This window comes from Felis catus, chromosome A3 (assembly GCF_018350175.1).
Source record: "Felis catus isolate Fca126 chromosome A3, F.catus_Fca126_mat1.0, whole genome shotgun sequence".
Classification (NCBI taxonomy): Eukaryota; Metazoa; Chordata; class Mammalia; order Carnivora; family Felidae; genus Felis; species Felis catus.
The window spans coordinates 22791916-22817424 of record NC_058370.1 but is presented as its reverse complement, the minus strand read 5'-3'; the positions used below and the strand labels follow the sequence as shown (position 1 = coordinate 22817424).

Here is a 25509-nt window from a genome sequence, read left to right as displayed (position 1 = left end):
AATTAGGACCAAAAGCCATTACAAGGCTGCTCAAGTGTCCTAGATATCTGGGACCAGATGAGGACCCAGAGGCCCAGAAAAGGCCTTGCCCAGATTTAGGCTGACTCCGCGCTGCCTCGCTCTGGGGGATACAAAGTCTGGTGGGAAAGCCAAGGGGGTCCGGTCAACAGGCATTTCACTTTGTGGTACACAGCAAAGCGCAGAGAAGAGAGTGCTGGCGCCGCTGGAGAATACCAAAAGGAACACGCTGGGTTGGGAGTGGTGGACAGAGGAAAGAGAAACCAGCGAGGAGTGCTGGGGGTTTCCAGTCAGGTGGTCTGCCTCAGTGGGCAAAGGGCTGGGCTCCGCTGTCCGACCCTCCTGGGCTGAATGACACTAGCTGACTGTGTGACAAGAAGCCAAGTCTAGAGGCCTCTGCAGCTCATGGGTAAACCAGGAGCGGATTCGTTAACAGGACCAACCCCATAACCCAAGGATTAGACGGGATGGTACACACCAGGGGTCTCGCTCGCCATCGCTGTGTTACAAACACTCCTCAAGCGCTGTTTTTACCTCTGGCCGCCACTCGTGTCCTAGACCCAGGAGCTACGTGCTTTGGGGTTGTGTCCCAGGCAACCTTCTACCCGACTCTACCGGCCACTGAGGGCAGAAGAGGCGTCGCATTCAGAGCCAGGTCCTCACCAGCTAGGAGGAAATCCCCGGACTAACCGGGCCTCAGTTTCCTCTCGGTGCAATGGGAACAATTCCACCGCCGGCGGGAGATGTGGCGGAGGGAGCGTTCCCACACGCGTCAGGTTTTGCATGACTTCTCCCCTCCGTAACGGCCCGCACTCCCAGCGCCGAGCACACAGTAGGCGCTCCGGAAACGCTCTACGAAAGGAGGAACGGGCCACTTCCTGCCCCCAAGCGGACTCTCCCGAGGCAGGGTTCCCACCACTCCTCCTCAGAGGCCATGTGGCATTCCTGAGGGTGGGGGTGGGCGCAGGAAGAAGGTGCCCTCCCGGCCCCGCCCCCTCCGGGAGCGGTGGGCGGGACGAAGCCCCTGGCCGCCGACAGCCCGCCCCGCGGGAGGTGGGCGTAGCTCGCCGCGCTCCGCACAAAGTTTGTTTTCTCCCTCCCGGCGGGTGGGGGAGGGCGAGGAAAGCGCGGAGGGGGGGGGGGGGAGGAGAGGGGATCTGACGTCAGGCCGCGAGGTGCTTTCCAGCCGCGAGCTGTCAGGCCGAGTGTCAGGCCCGGCAGGTACGCGGCGCGCTCTCCCGGCGCCCCCCGCCCCCTGCCAGGACGCCCGGGACCAAGCCCGGGGCCGCGTGGACGGAAAAGCCGCTCCGAAAAGTCAGTGCGGGGCGCAGGAGGGAGACAGAGGCGGGCGGGGAACGCGCGGACAACTTGGAAAGTTTCTTTTTCTCCGCCGGGCGGGGGAGGGGGCGTCGTCCTGGCGCGTGAGAGTGTGGGTGTGTGAGCTCGGGTGTTTGTGAGCCCCGACTGCGGGGTGCGAGCGGGGGCCGGTGGGGGGGACTGTCCCATTCACCCCGGTTGGAAGCTCTCTCGGGGCCCTTCTGGGGGGCCCAGCTCCTTACGATCCCAGCCTGTGAGAGGGCCGCCCCTGCCCCGGGCCGGGGTGAGCGCGCGGGGGGCGGGTTTGTTTGGTTTAAAAAGTGCACGTTGCTAACCGCCGGCAGTGCCCCCCCACCCCCCGCCGCGGCCGAGCCGAGGTGGGGGCCGTCGAGAGTGACAGCTGCGGGTGGGGGCAGCGGGAAGGGCCCGGGGCTGGGGGGCTGGGGAGCCCGCGCGAGTTCCCCTTTCCTGGAACAAAGGAAAGTCTGTCTCGGAGGCATCTGTCACTCCCAGGCGGGCCAAGGAAGCAAGGCGCGTGGGGCCGGCGACCCGAAGAAAGTTTGTGTGCGTCCGGACCCTCGGGCCAGCCGAGCGTGAGCCGAGCCTCCCGCTGGGGAAGCGCGCAGTCTCCCGGGCAGGGGGCGGCCAACATGGAGTCTGGGCGCAGGGCTGGGGGGGGCGGTGCGGAGGTGGGAGCCCAGCCCCCTCCCCTCCCCCTCCGGGCCGAGTTCGGAGCACAAAGCCGAGCGCGCAGGCTCGGCCATCCCCGCGCCCCGAAGAGTCAGCCAGCGCCGAGCGGCGGGGGAAGGGGGTGGGAACCAAACTTTTTCCTGCCCCGGGACAGACACGTGAGTTTTCTTTCTTCCAGAGCCCCCGCCCCACCACATTTTGGGTCCGAGGGGAAGCGGGGGTGCCGAGTCTGGCGCGGGGTAGGGGGCTGAGGGGTGCAGGCGCCCCTAGCGCAGGCCGATTCCCCGCCGCCCCGGGAGCCATGTGCTCCGACTAGGTCTGGGCCGCGGGGGAGGCTGCGCGCTTTGTGTGAACTGCTGGGAATGCAGCTTGAGTGCGCGGCCGGGGGAGTGTCGGGGCGAGCTGTGGGAGTTGTCAGAAAGTTCGTTCGGGAGTGGCCGCAGGTCGGCGTCGTGGAGTGTGTAGGAGGGTGCACCCGGTGTCGTGTCGTGAGGGTGCTGCCACAGGCCAGTTGGGGTAAGAATTGATCGCTGGTGTGATGACGTTTGGAGTTTCCCCAGAGTTCGTGGGTGGGCGGGTCGGTTGGAGTTTGTGGGTAGGCATGTATCCAGGAATTGGGCTGTGTCGTGGGTACCAGTTGTTCGTGCTGGACGTGGGATTCAGTAAACTATGTGGGTGCTGTGTTTGTCGGTGAAAATCATGGTGGTTCTAGGAGCTCAGCGATGGTTTGGTGCCTGTTATCTCAGCGCTGTTAAGAAGGTTGCCTGGTGGTGAGGGCGTGTGTGTCTGTCTCGTCGGGGGTGGGGGGCGGTGTATGTTGGAACCTCCGGGATTGTAAACTGGAGTGCAGGACACCAGTGGAGAGAGGTCCGTGTAGACTGAAGGGTCATCTCCGTGGGCCACTTCGGGAACCCTGCAGACTGGGACTTGGCTGGTAGCCAGGGTGGAATTTGTACAGATAACCCTGAGTAAACTTCTCATAGCTTGCCAGAGCTGCATCCCCGAGCCCAGATCCCAGCTGCCCTAGCCAGCTAGACCTCAGAAACTTGACTTCAGAAAGCAGCCTGCTCTTGGTGTTCTCTGAGGAGTGGCACCTCTAACCAATGCCTGTCTCACCTCCAGGTGGCCTGGCTGGGAGGGTAGACCCTTCCCTCGAAAGCCTGGCCTAGCCAGCCCAGATATCTGGGCTCTGGCCCAAGTCGAGGAAACAAAACCTGGGAGATGCCAGAGTCTGTTGGCCCAGCCTGCTGGGTAGCTGTTAAAAGGCTGAGGAGGGAGGAGCCTCCAGATTCTGGCATTAGCTTGCCCTGGAACTTTTGGTTTTAAAATGTAAATCTCTTTTGCATGTGTGAACAAGAAGTTTGTCAGGGGGATGAGCAACTGAGTTGGGTTGTCTAGGGAAACACCTTCCTTCATTTGACAGGTGAAGAGGGGGCTCAAGCCCAGAGAGGAGAGCACACTTGCCAAGGTCACATAGCCAAGATGGGAAAACCAGAGCCCAGCCTTGCTCATTTATCTGAATTTTTGAGGAGTTGATTCATGGACCAAACCAGGGGCTTAGATGACAAAGGAGAATGTCTGAGACAACCAATAGGGATGACTCAACACTCTTCTCTGCATGGTACACAGTAGGTGCAGTAAATGTTATGTGGATTGCTGTAGGGACATGGTGATTAATAGACTTTCCAGACCTGGGCAGCAAGATGGTATAGACTTTGGAGGTTTGAGAGGAGTTGGTTGGTGATGGTGGCAAACCTTGGTCCAAACCATATTTCCATACCATATCCTGGAGTTGTAATTTTTTTTTTCATAACAGTTTTCTTGAGATGTAACTCCCATACCATACAACTTACCCATTTAAAGCAAACAAGTAATGGTTTAGTATATTCACAACTATGTAGCTACCACCACAGTCAATTGTAGAACATTTTTATCACCTTAAAAAGAAACTCCATACCCCTTTAGCTATCATCCTTCTCTTCCCGTCCAGCCTCTTCTAAATATTTCATTAAGTTGGAATCATATGTGTTCTTTGTGACTTGCTTCTTTCACTTAGCATATTTTCAAGGCTCATCCACACTGTAATGTGGATCAGGACTTAGCAACTTTTTGTGGCCAAATAATATTCCACTGTGTGGATGGACTACATTTTTGCTTATCCATTCCTCCGTCGATGGACACTTGGGTTGTTTCCACCTTCTGGCTATTACGAGTAACGTTGCTGTAAACATTTCTGTTGAAGGCTTTGTGTGAACATAAGTTTTTCATTTCTCTTTGGAAGGTGCCTAGGAGTGAAATTACTGGATCTCATGGTACCTGTTTAAGTTAAGGGCTTTCTCTCTGGGCCTTGGTTATCTTACTTATAAAATGACAATAACAGTAGTATCTCTCTTAACAAGGGCTTTGTGAGGATTGAGATAATAAGTGTGAAGTGCTCAGTACAGAGCATGGAAAACAGACTCTAGTGGTAGCTATAATTATTTCTAGTCCAGTACTGCTTATTAATAAGCTGCCATTTACTTCAGTAGTCATCTACTGGCCCTGTGAAATGGAGGCATCTTGGACTCATCCCTTCTAGGTTGCCCAGGCCATAGTATAGCCTGAGACTTTGATTTGCTATTCCCCATTTCTGGTGTCCCAAGTTCTAATAATGATGTGTTTGGGGACAGGGAAAGGGTGAGAGGCAATGTGTGGTAATAATGTCCCCATCCCCTTTGTCACTTGTTCCAGGCTTGCCCAAGGTCCAGCCTAGCCCCTAGACACCATGTCAGACAGTGATCTGGGTGAGGATGAAGGCCTCCTCTCCCTGGCAGGCAAGAGGAAGCGCAGAGGGAACCTGCCCAAAGAGTCGGTGAAGATCCTCCGGGACTGGCTGTACTTGCATCGCTACAACGCCTACCCCTCAGAACAGGAGAAGCTGAGCCTTTCTGGACAAACCAACCTGTCAGTGCTGCAGGTAAGAAGCAAGCAGCGGGAGCCCTGGGTTCTAGTCCAGTCTAAGCCCTGTCACTAATGCACTTTGTGACCCCATGAGGAACTACCTCCCCCCCCCCCCCCCGACTCTCCCTGCCTCATGGGAAGACAATGACATGAAGTCCTTGAGCTAGATATCAGTTTTGGAGAGTTCTGAAGAGGCAAGGCATCATTATTAAAGTCTTGATGTCATTAACAATGAAGGCCATGGGAAGGCTAGAAGGCATTGAGTGTTTGGGATTTGGCCTCCAGCCCCAGAGCAGTGTTTGGATAGTGACTTGGTTATAGAAAGGCAGCTAGTGGTCTGCAGTGTGGTTAAAAAATGAGTTGGGATCACGGTCAAGGAAAGGGCAAAGAATTCAGAGGTTCTGGGTTCAAAACCCAGTTCTGCTACATAGGAGCTGTAGACATCTTGATTGCTCTCATCTGTAAAGTGGGGATTAGAATCTTCCCCTGCCTGAATTGTTAATAAGGAGCAGATTCAGAATTGGATGTGAAAGTGCTGACTGGCTGGCTCAGCCAGTGGAATGTGCGACTCTTGATCTTGGGGTTGTGAGTTCGAGCCCCAGGTTGGGTACAGAGATTACTTAAAAATAAATTTAAAAAAAATTTTTGTTAACGTTTATTTTTGAGAGAGAGAGAAAGAGAAAGATGGCACGAGCAGGGGTAGGGCAGAGAGGGAGGGAGAGAGTGCCCCAAAAATCTTGAGGCACCTAGTTGGCTCAGTCAGTTAAGCATCCAACTTCGGCTCAGGTCATGATCTCACAGTTCATGGGTTGGAGGCCCATGTTGGGCTTTGCACTGACGGCTCAGAGCCTAGAGCCTGCTTTGGATTCTGTGTCTCCCTCTCTGCACCTCCCCTGCTTGCACTCTGTGTGTGTGTGTGTGTGTGTGTGTCTCTCTCTCAAAAATAAACGAACATTAAAAAAATATTTTTTAATAAAATCTTTAAAAAAAAAAAAGAAGAAGAAGAAAGAAAGAAAATAGGGGCACCTGGTGGCTTAGTCAGTTAAGTGTCTGACTCTTGGTTTTGGTTCAGGTCATGATCCCACAGTTTCCTTGAGTTCAAGCCCCGAATCAGGCTCCCTGGTTCAGGTCATGATCCCACAGTTTCCTTGAGTTCAAGCCCCGAATCAGGCTCCCAGCTTACAGTGCGGAGCCTGCTTAGGATTCTCTCTCTCTCACCCTCTCTCTCTCTCTCTGCCCCTCCCCCACTCGCACTGTCTCTGTCAAAATAAATATATAAACTTTAAAAAAGAGAGAGAAACAAGGTAAGTGCTTTGTAAACCTTGCACATGAGCATATCTGAAAATTGTGTTAATCTACTTTTTGTCAGAGTGCAAGGTATTATCTCCTTTGAACTGCCCCAACTGCTGATATGTAGGTGTGGTTCTGTTTTCAAAGTGCTGAGGCAGGACACCCTGGACTACCACTACTTTGCTTCCAGCTTGGCTCTCACCTACCTGAGAGACACAGAGCAGTCCCTCAGCCTAACAAAGGCCCACCCCCTACCCCACTGGACCCCAGTGCTTCCGTCATGAGCCAGCTAAGCCTCACCTTAAACCCCTCTGCCACCTGTTCTACCTCTGTCTTTTCCTAGCCTATTACTTCAATCTACGATGCTGTCTCTCCCTCCTTCCCTGACTCTACTCTGAACCTCCCATCTCTTCCCAGCTCCCATCCCTCCTCCATGATGCCTCATGGTGAGTATTCAGCCCTTAGAACTCCTGTCACCTGACTTTATACTTTCTGGGTAGTGGTTAATGGGAGTCTGTCTGCAAGAAAGGCTCTAGAATTACAGACCCTGACTCAGATCCCATCTTCTCCACAAGAGGAAGCCTGGACGTTGGCTAGGTCCACTGCCTTTTCCTGAGCCTCATTTCCTCAACTGAGAAAGGGAGATGATTGTTGGCACTTTCATAGCACATAAGGGGGAGGAACGGAGAAGACGAATTCAAGGCTCACTGTGAAGTGAGCACAGAGTGGGTGTTTCTGCTCTTCTCCTCATCTCTCCTAGATCATAGGTCTTGGACTGACCCCACATGTCTAGTAGCAGTGCCTAGTATTTCATGGTATACCACTGAGCACTCCCAACTACAGTTGAGATCCCAGAAAGGAACCAGACACATCCCTACCTTCAAGGAATATCTAGTCTAGGATGGGAAATTGAGGGAAGACCTAGCCATTGGTGTTTGCAAAAAGTGATCACTGCTGGGACAAAGGCAGCAGAGACCCAGGCAGGGCTTCTAAGCCAGTCTGGAGCTTCAAAAGGCCTCCCAGAAGAAGTGGACTTGAACTACGGGATGTAGAACAACACAGGCCAAAGGCTGGAACCTGAGAACCAGGATTACTTAGATAGGCTCTTTGTTGGTCTTCTGCCTCCAGCCTTTTTCCCTCAGTCCATTCTCACCTCTCTCTCTCTCTCTTTTTTTTTTTAAGTTTATTTATTTTTCAGAGAGACAGAGACAGCTTGAGCAGGGGAGAGGCAGAGAGAGAGGGAGAATCTCAAGGAGGCTCCACATTGTCAGCACAGACTCCGAGGTGGGCTTGAACTCATGAAACAGTGAGATCATGACCTGAGCCAAAGTCTGATGCTTAACTGACTGAGCTACCCAGGCACCCCATGAATTGGGTTTACTAACTGGTTCATGAAATGGACAGCATCTTATCTAACATCTAACAAGTAGAGAAATGTTCCCCTCAGCCCATTCTCTTGAACACACAAGTATAAATCTGATTATGCCATACACTCCATGGATCCCATTGTCCTCTGGATAGAGTCTAAACTCAAGAGCTCATCAGCCTCATCTCTCAGTCCTTCCTTTCTCTGAGGCCTGTGAACCTTCGGACCTCTGTGCCTCTGGGCCTTCTCCTGTGGCTTCTTCCTGACTTTTCTGAACTGGCACACTCCATTTAAGCATTTCCTCATGAAAGCATTCTTTGCCTGGCTTTGAGGCCACTGCTGTGTATTCCTGGTACACCTCATACCTGTGCTGTCAAACCACACATCATACTGTATTGAAATTGCTTTTTGTCAGGGTCACTGTTTCTTATATCTGAGTAATGTACCAGTTTCTTTTAAAGAAGTTATTTTTCATGGACCTGCTTCCTCCTGTTATGTTGACTTGAAACATTTTTATTATCATTATCGTTTAAGCACATACAAACATAAAACTGGGTTAAAAAAAAAAAAAACTTCTTGCTTTTGCTCCTATAAATTGTAAAATAACCAGTTTTCCAAAGTAAATAAATATCAAATCAATGAGACTCTATTAACTGCATTAATGTAAAATGGTAGGTGGGGGGTGGTGTTTGGCTGACTGGGCTGTGGTGTTGTAGTATGAAAAAGGCACAGACTCTGGAGTTGAGCAAGTCTGGATTACCAGAGGCCATGGTGCTCCTACTCAAGATCGGAATGGAAACATAAAGTTAAACCTTTTTGTGAGAAATAGTGGATCCCTGGAGGATATATCCCTGATCCCACTTAGAGAAATATAGGTCTGGGGCAAGGATTTGCTTTTGGAAACTTCTGAGGAAGGGCACCTGGATCCTGGCGTGTTCTGGTGGGAAAGGTTCCATTGGTGGCCTCCCTGCTCTAGAGTCATGCTGAGAGTTAAGGAGCAGTGGGGACCATGTGGCCCTTGGTGGAAACTATACCATGAATCCCAAATGGCCCCTATCCATACACCTCTGTTGGTGGTCTTACAGGCACCTCGGATTTCTCGATTGGAAAGCTTCTCCAAGCTGGCTCCTGCCCTTTCTAAGGGGTTCCCCTCAACTGCCCTTTCTCAGCTCATTTGGTCAATCACCAAATCCTAAACATTCACCCCTTAAATATTTCTATAATATGGCTTTCCTACACCACTTGTCACTCTATTTAAAACCCTTCAATGAGTCTTACCAACCTAATGACAATATTACTTGACCCTGTCTGCAGAGCGGGCCTCATCCCTTCCCCCCATATTCATGCCACACTGATCAGTACCCCAGACCACTTTGTTCCCACTACTGACCAGGGAGACCCCCAACCCTCAAAGGAGATGTGTGCTCCCACAGTACCAGGACTGGGTCAGCATTTGGACAATGAACTATAACTGCTTTTTAGAACACACCAAACTCCAGAGGCCAAGTCTTCCTTAACACTGGATCCCAAGTGTTTAGCTCAATGCCTGGTATCTGGTAGGTGCTCAGTAAATAATTGTTGAATTGATGGAAAATGAAGAAGTCCTGGAAATGTCAACAGGCAGGACCTCAAAAGTAAGGAAATGTAGGGGCCCCTCAATTGGGAAAAATTGCCTTAAATCCCTGGAGGCATCTCTTTTTCCTATATTTAATTTTAAAAATTTTGCTGTTTATTAAGAACATTTGCAAATATCCACAAAAGAAAATATTCTGATGCACTCCTGGTACCAATCACCTGGCTTCAACAAGCATCAGCATTTTGCCAAGCTTGTTTTCTCTCTCCCTGGGGACAGCTCTTTTGATTGTCTCCTTTAACTGGCCCAGGAGCAATCTCATTAGCAAGTCAATGAGTCATTTAACTAACTGGTTTGCTGGTACTGGCCTGGGGCTAGGCAGTTGGGAGGGTAAGACCAAAAAAAAAAAAAAAAAAGTCATTTTTGAAGGGTTTTCACTGGTCCCTGTGACACCCTATAAGCCCACTTTATTGCTGTGGTTTCTGACTGTTCTCAGGGGCCGTTTGCCTATTGGGAAGGGAAGGGTAACCTGGCAGAGGGGGCTCAGGCCCCACTCTTTCACTCTACTACTGATGGGGTAGTCCTGTGTGCTGGAAACTGGTAGAACAGGCACTATCCCTGCCCTTGGGTAGGGTCCTGTAGGGAGGGAAGACAATATTTAGTGAACTAAGAATTCAGTGTAACTAACTCCCAATGTTATTGGTATAAAAAAAAAAAAAAGACACCAATGTGGGGTCGGCTGAGCTCCCCATTCCTTGAAGTCCATTAGGACTCCATTCAAATGCAGCTTCCTAAGAGAAGCCTTTCCCAAAGCTGGAGGGAGGGTGAGGGAGGGGGGAGGTTAAACCATTGGTTCCCAAGCCCGGGGAAGCAGAACTTGGGGGAGCTTGTTTAAAAATACACATTCCTGGGGCACCTGGGTGGCTAGATCAGTTAAGCGGCAGACTTTGTCTCGGGTCATGATCTCATGGTTCGTGGGTTTGAGTCCTCTCTCTGCCCCTCCCCCACGCTCGCACGCTCGCACTCTCTTTCTCTCAAAGATAAACATTAAAAGAAATAAAAATAACACATTCCTGATCCTGCCACCATCACTGGATCTATAGAGCAGGTGAGAGATAGTGTTTTTTTGTTTTGTTTGTTTTTTAAAATAATCTCCACACCTAACGTGGGGCTCAAACTCACAACCGGGAGATAAGAGTCGCATACTCTTCCGGCTGAGTGAGCCAGGCACCCCAAGATAGTTACTTTTTTAAGTCCCCCTCAAGGGGATTCTGATAGCCACATGACTTTAAGAACACCTGGGTATGGGTGGTCACAACACACATTGAGGGTACAGTGATGTTTAGGGAAGGTCTTTTCCATGCCCTTCACTTACTCCTTTTTGTTTCTTTCACAGTTGAAAAGACATTAAAATTAAAGCACTTGTGTTGCCTTCTTCAAAGGCCCTCCTCTGATCCTCATGGCCTTCATCAGCTTCCTGGTGCTCCCCCCCTCAACTCCCATTTGCCACAGTGATTCCTCCCACATTCTTCATCCCAGACACTGATAAAAAAAAAAAAAAAAAAAAAAAAAATACTGGCAGGACAGCAGGCTTTCAGATAGGGGCCCTGTTTTATGGTAGAGAGAGGCTTTCAGGCACCCAGCCTGTGTTGTGCCATATCAATGACAGAATTCACCTTGGCATTCTCCCTACCAACTCCCCAAGGACCTTGAGTGGGGGCAAGCCAAATACACTCTTTTCCTGACTTGGGCATGGGTTGGGCAGCTGGAAGGGGCTACAGAGAATCCTGATAGCCTACCCTCACAGCTGGCACTAGTGGTGCACTCAGGCGTCCTGCCCTTGCCTGGCCCCCCTCAGCTGTGCATTTCTATCGGATGAGAAGACAAAACAGACAGTATGCTGCCAAGTTTTCTGTGGACCAGGGTGAGCATGTGGAAAAGTATATGTGGGGGCGGGGGGTGTTTTCCTGCTGTTCTTTTCCCAGAATTCTAAGCCAAAATGGGAGGCGCAGCTAGGGGCTAGGTGCCCACACAGCTGCTAGTAAACGCCTAAGCTCCCCTCCCCAAGACTGCTTTCTCAACAGAAATGCTCATCCCTACTTCACTTGACCCAGGTCACTGTGACCTGACCATCTCCCCCACATGGAGAGCTAAGGTGAGCAGGCTCAGTATCCTCTGGTAGCACAGGTAGCAGGGAAGGCAGCTGCAGGATGCAGAAATGGTAGCATCTGAGCAAGCAGAGAAGGCTTCGGTCTCTTCACCTGGCAGTGGGGATTGCTTGAAACAGAGTCCAGCCTTCAAACTGGTGACCTTGAGCAAGTTACTGAAGCCCTCTCTGATCAGGGCCTCTGTTCACTGGTTCAAATAAAGTGATCATCACAGAATCTGTCTCATAAGCTATAGAATAAATGAGTAATTAGATGAGAAATGTTCAGAACAGCACCTGATTGGTTTTAGGATTATGATCATGATTATTCAGTTATCTGTTCTGTTTGGTAAGGCACAGCAAAGCACAGTAAGAGCAGCAGTAGGGGCCCTAAAGCCAGGAGACCTGGCTCTACATTTGGAGCCTGTGTGACTTTGGGCAAATTCTTTGTCTTTCAAGAGTTTGGTTCCCTTTTTAGTACTTCAGGGACACTGCTCACTGCCTTCCAGGCTTGTATGCAGATTAAACATAACACAAGTGAGGGGCACCTGGGTGGCTCAGTCAGTTAAGCGTCCGACTTCAGCTCAGGTCATGATCTCGCAGTTCGTGAGTTCGAGCCCCATATCGGGCTCTGTGCTGACAGCTCGGAGCCTGGAGCCTACTTCGGATTCTGTGTCTCCCCCTCTCTCTGCCCCTCCCCTGCTCACACTCTGTGTCTGTCTCTCAATAATAAATAAACGTTAAAAAAAAAAAACGTAACACAAGTGAGATGGCTGGCATGATACTTGGTATCAAATAGGTGCTTGTTCCTTTCCTTTGCCGCGCCCAGCCGTTCAGCCTTACCTCTCTCTGGGGCTCCCCTGCAGCTATAGAGCATTCAGGTCAGCCAGTGTCACTGGTGACTGGTGTTGTGTGTGCTCACGTGTACTGGGAAGACCATAGAGATGAAGAAAAATGAATGAAAATCCCCCACATCAGGCTGGAATGGAGAGGAAAGAGAAGCCACAAGGCTCTGGATCTGTCCTGACCAGGATCTTTCCCAGCCTGACAGGGTCAGGAGCCTAGTGATCCCTGCACCTGTGGAATGGGTACAGCTGCAGCCTGCTGGGCAAGGAGCCATGCCAACTCCAGGCACCAGCTCCTGTCATAGGTGGTTGTCCGATTGGCTGGGTAGAGGCAGATAGAGTCCACAGAAAGAAGGTACCCAGGGGCTTGTCCTGGGGATGGGCCGAGAAAGGTGATAAGCAGGGGTAGAAACTGGTACGGGAGCCCTAAGGAAAGCTGGGCCTTTGATCCATTCAGTAAACAGTAATGTTAGGCATTACTGCAGCCCACACAGTTCCCAGTATCCCAGCACATAGGAGGTAAGGGGGAGAGGGTTCCTGTCTTAGCCCCCTACAGCAGCTGGTGCTTGCTTGGTGAATATCTGTTGATAAACTGGAAGAAGAGACAAGGGTCAGGAGAAGGATCTACAGTGTGAAATGTAGGTCAGGCCACTCTTGAGGCCCTTTAGTGGTTTCTCCTGGTGTTCTGGCCAGTGGGATAAGCCCTGCCTGCTTCTGTCAGTTCTATCCTGAGTCCCCAAAGACTAGATCGGGTATTCCCATTATTGTCCCCTCCACTGGACCTTCCCTTCATTGGCTGAATCATAGTTGCAATTTTATATTCACTTGTATGATGACTTCAATTCTCAATTCCTAACACGAATGTGTCTGAGGACTGGGATTGTGTCTCTGTTGTTTGGCTGCTGTGTTTCTGGGGCCAGGAACTTAGGTGCTTCATAGCTGGTTTTGATTGAGTGAACTGACCACAGACTCCTACGCATTCCAGATATGTAACTGGTTCATCAACGCCCGGCGGCGGCTTCTACCAGACATGCTTCGGAAGGATGGCAAAGACCCCAACCAATTCACCATCTCTCGCCGCGGGGGTAAGGCCTCAGATGTGGCCCTGCCCCGTGGCAGCAGCCCCTCTGTGCTGGCTGTGTCTGTACCGGCCCCCACCAACGTGCTCTCCTTGTCTGTGTGCTCCATGCCACTCCACCCAGGCCAGGGGGAAAAGCCAGCAGCCCCCTTCCCACAAGGGGAGCTGGAGCCTCGTAAGCCCCTGGTGAGCCCTGGCAACACACTCACCCTACTGACCAGGGCTGAAGCCGGAAGCCCCACAGGTGGACTCTTCAACACACCACCGCCCACACCCCCAGAGCAGGACAAGGAGGACTTCAGTAGCTTCCAGCTGCTGGTGGAGGTGGCGCTACAGAGGGCTGCTGAGATGGAGCTTCAGAAGCAGCAGGACCCATCACCCCCCTTACTGCACACTCCTATTCCCTTAGTCTCTGAAAACCCCAAGTAGGCATCTGCCAAAAGGGGTGCTCGAGGCTCGAGCCAGCTGTCCTGGGTTTCCATTTTGGTTCCCTTTCATACAGAGGGTTTTCTTTGGATCACTGCCAAACATCGGGGTCATCTCCTCTGTCCAGAGGTCTTCAGCAGGGAGATGCCAGCTGGTGTCACTGCACTGTGATGGGGACCTCTCTGCTGACTGCCATTTCTCCAGGCCTCCTCAGTGATGAGATTGAGATTGGAGACAGGCATGGTGCTGCTGCTGCTTCTCCAGAGAATGCCCAGGACACCTTTGTTCCAGCCTGCTTTCCTAGGCTGGGCACAGGAAACCTACTACATTCAGACCTATGCCCCTGAGCTGGGCCTCTTTTTTGTTAAGCCAAGTGTGGACATTCCAAGTTTGTAAGTGTGAACAAAAGAGAAGAGGAACCCAGAAGATGTAACAGAACTGACTCCAGTTGAATGTTTAGGTTTTCACTAAACTTTGTGTTTATTTTTCCCTTTTTGCTGGGGTTTGCATTAATGGAGTAGTTAGCCCAGGTGTGGGGAGTGAGTGTGTTGCGTGATGGAGTCTGATGAACTGAGAACCATGCACCACTGCAACTGGTGTTTTACAAGGAAGGAGTATTTTTATTTTGGGGACCAGCTAACTCTCAATTCCAAAACATTGTTGTATTGTTGTTTTGATTTACCAAAAAAAGAAAAAAAAAAAATCTGGGGCTTTGGCTTTTCTGCATCAGGCACAGAAGGGAATAAAGCCTTCTTAAGTATAAAGAGAGGGTCCAACAGAGAATCTGACCAAACCTTCTAAGCACAGAGCAGAGAAGGATGATAAAACCAGAGAGGTGGGTTTTTTTTTTTTGGGGGGGGGGGTGTTATTTTTTTTTTTTTATTTTATTTTTTACTATATTTTGGGGAATGGGGGAAGTAAGCTAGACCAAGGCAGTGGGTTTTTTGGTTGTTGATTTTTTTTTTCCTCTTTAATGTTTTCCCCTTCTTTATCCTTGAAAGCTTCGCCCTGCAGCCTGAGTTTTGAATACCTTTAAGAACTTGGATTAGTGGGACCAGAATGTCAAAAGCTCCCGGTAGCTCCTACTTGGAGAGAAGTGAGCCATCTACTGGTCAGGAAGCCCTGTAGCCGACTCAAGTGGGCAGCTTTTCCCACGATGGTGGCAAGAAACTATTCCTGGAAGAAGTAAGGAATGGTGCCCCCAGCTGCTGAGGAACTGCCTTTTAAGGAGGCTGGGGCTAGAAATCAGTTATGAAGCCTGTTCACTGTGTCTTTGTGTTGCACCTTTTTTTTAAATTGGAGTTGCAGAGGCCTCTGCCCTGAACTTCACAGTGAAACAAATCATAATTGGTCTTACTCTTCTCCCTGCTCCCCATTTTTTATTTTGCTGTCTCACTGCTGACAGCATTCAACAGCAATATGCCCCATCTTTTTATATATCCTAAGAAACACTAATCCTAGGTTATTATTAGCCAAAATATTTTTGTTTCGAATAACATTGTTACTGGGCCAAAAGACCAGTCAGGAGCCCCCAGCCTGTAGTTTCCTGAAGTTGCCAAGTCAGACACAAGGGGGAGATTCCTGGGGAGTGACTGACTTGGGTGGACCTGGCCAAAAGGCAGCAACATGTGTTCTGTCCTTTCTGGGATGATCCCTGAAGTTTTCAGGGAGGCTACCCAACTTCTCAGTAGCTCAGCCTACCCATTGCTGTGGGAATGGGGATTGGTTATTGAAGGAGATGGAGCTTTGCTCTGAGTGGGCAAGTTTCCTAGGCTCTCTCTTTTGCCGCCCCACTGCCTCCTTGCATGTCCCAGGGGGATCAGGGATCCTCACCCTCCTGAGGCCCAGCTGGGAAAGAAAGAACATAGCACCTTCAAAATTAGTTGAAGTTGCTGTTTGCCCAGCTTCTTCTACCCCACCCACGTGTGTGAGCCCAGGTCTAGTGTGACTGTTGGGAGATGCTTTTAGCAAGGGACCCTGGAAGTGTGTCGGGCTGGGGTGGTGCACTGAGCGGTAGAGGTGGTGAGGGGTGAGGGAGCCATGCTGCTGAATTCTGGTTGGCATTCCCCCCTTGTGCAAGATGGGGAGGCTGGGGGTGGGGCAGCCTCTGCTTGGTTCGGTTGTGAGATAAACCTGGAGAAGACAGTTATCCCGTTGAATTATTTGAGCAAAAAACTACTGTAAATAACTTTTGATTTTGTCTTTTGTCAAATAAAGTTTGTTTTTGGTTTTTGTTTTGTTTTTTAAAGCAGAAAGATTGACCCACCATGACCCTGGGCCCAGCCTGGAGATAGGGCAATTGCTGAGTTCTTACTAGGCCTTATTGCTTTCCCCTCCCTCTAGCAGCCACCTGTAAGTGTTGTACGCCCTATGCCCTTATTTCCTTGGCTTCAGTCCTGTTCCATATCCCATTCATCACAGTGTGCAGGGAGCCTATGCATCCCAAGCTGAACCAGTCTTCCCTGGGATAGTCAGGCTTTGAGGTTGGTGAGTGGTGAGGGAACTTAGGGAGCTAGCAAATTTATCCTCCCCCTCAACCAGTGAGGAAAGCCCAGGACTGCAGTATGATGCCAGCACACACAAAAAGGCAGAGATGAAATGGATGCTCTAGTCATGTCTGAAAGTGGTACCACCTCTGGACTTCCCTATTATGTAAGCACTAAATTCCCCTTTTTTGCTTAAGCTAGCTGTAGGTTTCATTTATTTCATAATGAAATGACTGTACACTTAATTGCAGCCCAAATGGTGCGAAATCAAGGACTGAAGCCGTAAAGGGTCTTGCTTTATGCCCGGGCCTACACAGTGTTTGCAGTATTCATTATTGCTTTAATTTTTGTACACACGTGAAAGAAGTGAGATGCCCTTTGCAGAGGTAAAGGAACTGGGGGTTGGTTAAGTTACTTGCCTGAACTGTATTTATACAGCCAGTATTAAATGCAGCTAGGATCTAAATTCAAGTCTGTCTTGCTTGAAGGTAACCCTGACATCTACCTGGACTTTATTTGAACTAGTGATGGGCAGTTCACTGCCTGCTGGCATTCAACTAACATGGTTTGGGCTAAGCACTGGAAGTATCTTCTAAAGAACTAAATCAGCTTCTTCCTGATTCCAGTAGACATAGATGGAGTTACTGAATCTCTCACAGGTCACTCCCCTTTAGAAATTTGGAGATGATGCCTCCCGCCATTCATGATCCCCAGGTTAAAGAGCCCCAGCTTGAGTTTATCCATTCATCCAAGAGCCTGGTTTTCCACTTCCTTCTCTCAGTGTCCCTCAAACTAGACACTTGGCCCTAGGGCTTGGCAGAATAGAAACATGCTGGAAGGGCTCTTCAAAATAAATTTAATACTCATTTTCATCTGGAAAGTTAATATTCCCCTAAAAGGGGGAGTGGATGGTTTGACTGCCTTAGGAGAGATGGCTTCTTACACTTTTGAAAGTATTCCATTTTCAAAGAACTGAAACCAAAAGTGTCTTGCACATCAGGCTTCAAATTGATAAACCCTGGAGTAAGCAAGCACTAGAGAAAGTTGACAGGGACAATGCGGCTAGGACCCCTCTCCTCTGAAGTTAGAAATGTTGTCTAAAGACATCTACCTTTCCTGTAACAGTCCCACTTAGAAAAAAAGCTTTAATATGCATTTCTGAGGTGGTGCACATTGGCTCAGCTGGTTGAGCATCTAACTCTTGATTTTGGCTCAGGTCATGATCTCATGGTTCCTAAGTTCAAGCCCCGAGTCAGGCTCTACACTGGAGAATCCTGTTTGGGATTTTATCTCTCCCTCTCTACCTCTCCCCAGTTCATGTGCACGGGTGTGTGCTCTCTCTCTCAAATAAATAAACTCAAAAAATATATAATTGCATTTCTAGGGGCGCATGTGACTCTTGATCTTGGGGTCATGAGTTCTAGCCCTGTGTTGGGGGTAAGACTACTAAAAATAACAAAAATTAAAGTACACTCTAGTTTAGAAACTGCTAATGGGAAAACTCCAGAGGGGAGGGGCTTAGCCTGCCTTGGTGTGCTATAACCTCACTGTGTTAGCCACTGGAGCTGTAGAGAATAAGGTCTGAAATTCAGCAGGGATGTGGAAATAATCATCATTGCTCTCAATGCTACTGGTTTCCAAAGCACTTCTCTATAATCTAAACCTGCATTCCAATTCTGGCTCTATCACCTAACTAGCTGTCATGATCATAGTCCTCAATTTACCATTCCAAACTTCAGTTTCCACATCAGTAAAACGGGCATAGTAATAATTACCTCTTAGGAGGATGAACTAGGATAATCTGTATTTGGGGAGTGGGTTAAAGATTTTATGGGTTTTTTTCCATGTTTGTTTGTTTTTGAGAGAGAGAGACAGAGCGTGAGTGGTGGAGGGGCAAAGAAAGGGAGACACAGAATCCGAAACAGGCTCCAGGCTCTGAGCTGTCATCAGCATAAAGCCTGTTGTGGGGCTCAAACTCATGAACCATGAGATCATGACCTGAGCTGAAGTCAGATGCTTAACTGACTGAGCCACCCAGGTGCCCCAAGATTTTATTTTTTTAAGTAATCTCTACAACCAATGTGGGACTCAAACTCACAACTCTGAGATCAAAAGTTGCACATTCCACCTACTGAGCCAGTCAGGCATCCCCCAAGATAATATGTTTTTGTTACTGTATATTATTATTTGGCCTTCCAGCACAGGGCTGAGAGTAAAACAACTGTAAAAATAACTCGCCTCATACCACACAGCTTTTAAGTGGCAGAACTGGAAGTGCTTGGGTGGCTCAGTTGATTAAGCATCCAACTCTTGATCTCAGCTCACGTGTTGATCTCAGGGTTGTGAGTTCAAGCCTTGCGTTGGGCTCTATGCTGGACATGAAGCCTACTTGAAAAAAAAAGAAAAAAAAAGTGGCAGAACTTGAACAAAGTACCCAGAGAAGTAATTCTCAAGCCTTAATATGTATGAAGATCATCACAGTCGTTGTGTCAGGAGAGCTTACAAAAATGCACATTCCCAGACCTCACCCCCAGAGAGTCCAGGAATCTGCACTCTTCACTTATGCCACAGGAGTCTCATGCTGTTGCTTCAGAAACCTGATCATTTATAATCAGGTCACTGACTTATCCCAAGGAAGCTGCTAGGTTAAGACAGCACCTTATCTTTCAAAGTTATAAGATGAGAGGAAGAAGGGTACACCAAGTAGTTTACCCCTCCCCTCACCAAACCATTTTACTTGCCCTCAGCTCCCAGGAGTCCATGGTAGCCTGAAGGTCAAGTGTAGCCTTCCTGAGATTATCATTTTAATTACATAAATAATCCACATTTACTGTAGAAAAAAAATTTTAATGTTTATTTACTTTGAGAGAGAACGCATGTGCAAGCAGAGGGAAGGGCAGAGAGGGAGGGAGAAAGACAATCCCAAGCAGGCTCTGTGCTCTCAATGCACAGCACAATGTGGGGCTCAAAATCGCCAACTGTGAGATCAGTTTTTGAGCCAAACTCAAAAGTCATTTAACCAACTGAGCCACCGAGGTGCCCCTACTGTAGAAAAGTTTTAAACGTAAAAGAGAAGAGTTGAGTATAGTGGTTAAAAGCCCAGACAACTTTTGGAAGGAAACATGTAAAACGTTTAGTAATGTTTGGCACCTACTAAGAACCCAGTAAGTACTAGTAAAACATTTGCTGTAGGCAAAAAGAGATGTGGATACAAACTCAGACCTGTACTTCACAACGGATGCTCTTTCCACGGCTTGTGGTTTTTTCCCTGAAGGACTCTTCTGATTTCTGTGACTCCATCTGTCTGTCTAGGGCCCTCAGTCTTACCCCTCAGAGCACACCTTCCTCTCCAAACCCTACTACAAGCAGCTAGTAGTGGTATAGAGGCATTCAGCTGAGAAGACATATTCATTCCCAAAGCTGAGATCATGTGTTTAACTGGTGCTTAAAAAGGCAACCTCACAAAGGCAAAATCTGTCCTACTTCCAAATCTCTCTCCCACTTCCAAATCTGACTCTTCATCAAGTTCTTTTCCATCTTAGACCACCCAGGATGTTTATTTTAACCAGATGGATGCACTGGGATTCAGCCAGACTCCCCACTTCCTAAGATAAGGAAACCTTGGGTGAAAGCAAAAAGGGATCAAGTCTCAGTCCCATAAGTACCCTCTAGGCAAGGGCTCTCCAAGCTAGCTCCTAGTGTGGTTTTGTGGGCTCCTACAAAGCTAAGAGGAACACAGATGAGGTTTCAGATGCCTATTGAACCTCTAACTTGCTGTGTGACGCTGGGCTGGACTGGATCTGAGGACCCTTCCAAGTATAACTTTCTGGACATCCCCACCACCATGTAATCACAAACTTAATGAATCTCAGAGTTAAGAGCAGAGCTTCACAATATAATACAATAAGACATAAAAAGAATTAACTCTTTTCTTGCAAAACATAAAGTTATCTCTTTGCAGATGATATGATCATATATAGAGAATCATATATAAAGACTCCAAAATAAAAAAAGAATAAATGGATTCAGCAAAGTTGCAGGATACAAAATCAGCACAGAAAAATCAGTTGTGGGGGCGCCTGGGTGGCTTGGTCGGTTAAGCGTCCGACTTCGGCTCAGGTCATGATCTCACAGTCCGTGAGTTCGAGCCCTGTGTCGGGCTCTGTGCTGAGAGCTCAGAGCCTGGAGCCTGTTTCAGATTCTGTGTCTCCCTCTCTCTCTGCCCCTCCCCTGTTCATGCTCTGTCTCTCTCTGTCTCAAAAATAAATAAACGTTAAAAAAAAAAGTCTCTTATTAAAAAAAAAAAAAGAAAGAAAAATCAGTTGTGTTTCTATACACAACCCAAAAGGGAAATTAAAAAAACAATTTATAATAGCATCAAAAAAGAATAAAATAGTTAAGAATTAACCAAAGTGAGACTCATGCACTGAAAACTATAAAACAGTGCTGAGTGAAATTAAGGAAGATAAAAATAAATGGAAAATATCTCATGTTCATGAATTGGAAGACTTACCTACTACAGATTCACAACAATCTCTATCAAAATATCAATGACTTTTTTTTTTTTTGAGTGGGCTCCACACCCAACTTAGGGCTTGAACTCCTGACTCCAAGATCAAAAGTCACATGCTCTACCACTGCGCCAGCCAGGTGCCTCCAAAATTAAAAACTTTTGTGTATCAATTGACTCTACTATCAACAGAGTAAAAAGGCAACCCACAAAATAGAAAATATTTGCAAATTACATAAGGGATAAGGGATTAATATCCAGAATACATATATTAATATCCAGAATATCAAGAACTCCTACAACTCAACAACAAAAAACATAAATGACTAGACTCAAAAACCAGGTAAGGGTCTAGAATAGACATTTTTCCAAAGATACACAAAAATGGGCACACGAAAAGATGCTCAACATCACTAATCATTAGGGAAATGCAAATAAAAATCACAATGAGATACCACTTCACATCCATTAGGTTGACTATTATTAAAAAAAACACACACAGTGGGTACCTGGGTGGCTCAGTCAGTTAAGCATCTGACTTCAGCTCAGGTCATGATCTCACGGTCTGTAAGTTTGAGCCCCGCGTCGGGCTCTGTGCTATCAGTTCAGAGCCTGGAGCCTTCTTCAGATTCTGTGCCTCCCTCTCTCTCTGCCCCTCCCCCACTCACGCTCTGTCTCTCAAAATATGAATAAACGTAAAAAAAATTTTTTTTCTAAAAACACAGAAAACAAGTATGGACGGGAACGTGGAGAAATTGGAACTCTTGTGTACTGTAGGTAGAAATGCAAAATGGTGTAGCCACCCAGGAACCCCAGGAAACCTCATTTAAAGTGGAGTTAGGGGGCGCTTGGCTGACTCAATAGGTGGAGTGTGCAACTCTTGTTTGATCTCAGGAGCTTGTGAGTTCAAGCTCCACATTAGATGTACAGATTACTTAAAAAGTAAATTAATTAATTAATTAATTAATGTACAGATGACTTAAAAAATTACTAACTAACTAAATAATGGAACTGGGAGGCCTGCAGGAGGAGCCCTCACACCCTATCAGTCCTCATCAACTGCAGACCCCAACAGAGACATACCTTGCATTCAAGGAGAGAGAGACTGTTACAACTTGCAGCCAATGAAAAAACACTATACTTCAAACTCTTAACCTACTCTACCAGACTTTTTTGTTTATAAAAGCCCCTCCCAACTTCCTTTCCTTTAGTCTATAAAAGCAAGTTTCTCTCCTTTGTTTTCTGTACTTGCCTTTGGTTTTGCTGTAGTCTGCATGTCCAAACTGCAATACTCTGCTATTCCTAAATAAACTCATTTTTCCTGGTAAAATAAGTAACAGTTTTATTTTTAAGGTTAGCAATATATACAATGAACATCTAACAAACATGTAACAGTTATTATTCAGCCTTAAAAAGGAAGAAAATTTGGGGGTGCCTGGGTGACTCAATCAGTTGAGCATCAGGCTCTTGATTTTGGCTCAAGTCATGATCTCTCAGGTTCATGGGATCCCGCATTGAGCCCACATCCAGCTCTGTGCTGACATCAGGGAGCCTGCTTGGGATTCTCTCTCCCTCCCTCTGCCCTCCCCCGCCACCCTGCAAATAAATGAATAAGTTTTTTTAAAAAAGAAAGAAAAAAGGAAGGAAATTCTGACGCATGCTACAACATGGATGAATCCTGAAGACAGTATGCTAACTGAAATAAACCAATCAGAAAAGGGCACTGTGTGACTCTAATCTTACAGAAGTACTTAGTCAAATTTAGGGACAGAAAGTAGAGGAGTCATTGGGGACCAGGGTAAAGAGAGAATGGGGAGTTAACAGTTTCCTGGGTACAAAACTTTCAGTTTTGCAAGATGAAAGAGTTCTGAAAATGGATGGTGGTGACAGCTGCACAATAAAGTAAATGTACTTCACTGTGCCAGCAAACTATACCCTTAGGAATGGTACATTTTGTTATGTACATTTTACAGCAAGTAAAAAAAAAATACGTTTAAAAAAGAGTTAACAGGGTGCCTGAGTGACTCTGTTGGTTGAGCATATGACTTTGGCTCAGCTCACGGTTTCATGATTCATGAGTTCAAGCCCCTCACTGGGCTGACTTCTGTCAACACAGAGCCCACTTTGGATCCTTTTGTCCCTGTCTCTATCTGCCCCTCCCCTGCTCATGCTCTTCTGTCTCTCAAAAATAAGTAAACATTTTTTAAAACAGAATTAACTGTTTTATTCCAATTTTCTCCATTTTCAGTGCCCTACCATATCCCCTGAGTAACTTTAACAGTCTAAACTAGTCTCCCACTCTGATCCTGTCCTCCTAATAGCAGCCAGACCGATCTTGCTGAGATACCAATCTGAAAAGTTAAGTGCCCCTGTTCAAATCCTTTGTGTGACTTCCTCCATCCTTGGGATAAAAATAATTTATTCATGGTCATCATAAAAAAGATAAGAGATAACAAATGCTAATGTAGATGTGGAGAAAAGTGAATCCTTGTCTGCTGTTGGTGGGAATTTAAATTGGTGCAGCCACTATGGAAAACAGTATGAAGGATCCTCAAAAAATTAAAAGTAGAACTACCATATGATCCAGCAATTCCACTTCTGGGAATATACAATACTAAGAAATAAGGAAATACAAACACTAACTCAAAAAGATATCTGTGCCCTCATATTCATAGCAGCATTATTTACAATAGCCAAGGCATAGAAACAACCTAAGTGTCCATCAATGAATGAATGGATAAAGAAGTTGCGGTATACACATCACGGAATATTGTTCATCCACAAAAGAACAAGTCCGACTATTTATGACAACATGTATGGACTTTGTATTATCCTAAGTGAAATAAGTCAGATGAAGAAAAACACTTTATGATCTCACTTACATGTGGAATCTTAAAAAACAAATTCACAGAAAAAGAGCTCAGACTTGTGGTTACCAGAGGGAAAAATGGAGGAAGGTGGTTAAAAGATACAAGTTTCCAGTTGAGATAAATAAGTAGTAGAGATATAATATACAACATGATGACTATAGTTAACAATGATGTATTGATATATAGGAAAATTAAGAATAAATCCTGGGGCACCTTGGTGGCTCAGTCAGTTAAGCATCCGACTCTTGCTTTTGGTTCAGGTCCCCATTTCACAGTGGTGAGATCAAGACATACCCATTGAAGAGCCTGCTTGGGATTCTCTCTCCCTCTTCCTCTGGCCCTCTCCCGCCCCTACTCTTGCTCTCTCTCAATAAATAAATAAATAAATAAATTAATTAATTAATTAAATAAATAAAAATAGAAAAGAATAAATCCTAAGAGTTCTCCTCATAAAGAAAAATTGCATAATTTTCTTCTTTCTTTTCATTGTATCTATATGAGAAGATGAGAGATTAACTGAACCTATTGTAATGATCATTTTGCAATATATGTAAATCAAATCATCATGCTATAGGCCTTAAACTTACACAGTGATGCATGTCAATTATTTTTCAATAAAACTGGAAAAAACAAAAACAAATTCTTCAGCATACCCTTCCCACTCCTTCCCAACTTGTGGTTTCTCTACCATTAACTGACATGGTTTCATCTCCTGGAACGCTCTCTTCCTCTCCCTTTTCCCCTTAACTCCTCCTACTCTTCCTTCAGAGCTCAGTTTTTCCCAACCCATTACAAACCTTTACCACCAGGCCCAGCAGACTGAAAACTTACCTGTCTTGGACTGTGGGCTAGGTATTCTTCCGACATTCTGTGACAGAATGATCAGTTTGTCTCCAGCACTACATGCCCCCAGAGAATCTGTAAAAGAGATTTTATACCAATGGTACACTTCCAGTGAGCTGGTTAAGATTTACCATAGTTTTGCATATGGAGGGAAAATGGTTCAGAAAAAAGGCAGGGCTGAAAAGAACCAAATCCATGTGAAAGTTAGAGGACTAAAGGTGTGCACCCATGTCAGGTATACAGCCCTCTCGCCAGGTCCAGATAGAGTAATGTCTGCTGCCGTGTATATCACCTTTGGGGTCCAGCCTCACTCAACCTATTGAAAGAGGATCTTGAAATCGAGTTGTGGTTGAAAACCACAATTCTGAAGAAGTTCACTAAGAGATTCTGTTTCTCACCTAAGGTGGAGAATGACCCATCAATGTTGGTATTCAAAGGATGTTCTGACCTCATTTGACACTGAAAGCTAAAGGTTAAGAGCACAAATTTTGAAGTCTGACAGGCCCAGTACTAGTTGAGTGATTCTGGGCAAGTTAGTTTGCCTCTATTAACCCACCACACAAAAGTGATGTGTCTCGGTCTCAACTTATTGCAAAGCACGATGAACATGGCACCACCTGGAGGGCTTATTAAAATGCTGATTATAGGCCCCACTCACACAATTTCTGGTTCCGCAATTCTGGGATGGGGTCTGAGAATGTGCATCTCTAATCAAGTTCCTAGGTGATGTGGCTGCTGGTGGTCCAGACACACACTTTGTGAACCACTGACCTAGCACACAGAGAGGACACAATATTTAGAATACTGAATAGTCAGATATTCTGATAACTAATAAGAACTTTCTAGACTCCCACCAAGCTTCTCCCTGCCCCAGGAGTCCTCAGCCGGTTGCAACTTGCCACTTAGCCTGAGAAAATCCCTCTCAAGGCTTCCATTTGCCGAAAGAGGGTGCTGGGCCACGATGAGACGCTAAATACAGAAGACAGTTTACATCCTGAGCAGCTCGGGGCTCCCGGGGAGCCGGTTTTGGCCTCCAAAGGACGCCTCCAGGAAAACAGGACCGCGTTCTGTCCCGCTGCTCTAGGGAAAGGCTGGGCGACGCCCGAGTCTA

The 25509-nt window shown here is 47.2% G+C and overlaps 1 protein-coding gene across 5 annotated transcripts; it reads left to right on the top strand.

The window, feature by feature from the left end:
* Positions 1-969: 969 nt before the first annotated feature.
* Positions 970-15919, top strand: TGIF2 (TGFB induced factor homeobox 2). Of its 5 annotated transcripts, none has more exons than XM_023251267.2 (3): positions 970-1101; positions 4756-4981; positions 13171-15919. In XM_023251267.2, the coding sequence occupies exons 2-3, from the start codon at positions 4790-4792 to the stop codon at positions 13690-13692; spliced, it is 714 nt and encodes a 237-aa protein (XP_023107035.1). In that variant the 5' UTR covers positions 970-1101; positions 4756-4789; the 3' UTR covers positions 13693-15919. The 5 variants fall into 5 exon arrangements, with proteins under 5 accessions (XP_023107035.1, XP_006929850.1, XP_003983602.1 ...); XM_006929788.3 differs by lacking the exon at positions 970-1101 and adding an exon at positions 1137-1239; XM_003983553.6 differs by lacking the exon at positions 970-1101 and adding an exon at positions 1189-1332.
* Positions 15920-25509: the final 9590 nt, after the last annotated feature.

Bases quoted from the DNA above. Each gene is read 5' to 3' on its own strand.
- TGIF2 (XM_023251267.2), top strand. From the start codon at position 4,790: ATGTCAGACAGTGATCTGGGTGAGGATGAAGGCCTCCTCTCCCTGGCA. The intron at 4,982-13,170 runs GTAAGAAGCAAG...TACGCATTCCAG, and splicing joins CCAACCTGTCAGTGCTGCAG to ATATGTAACTGGTTCATCAA.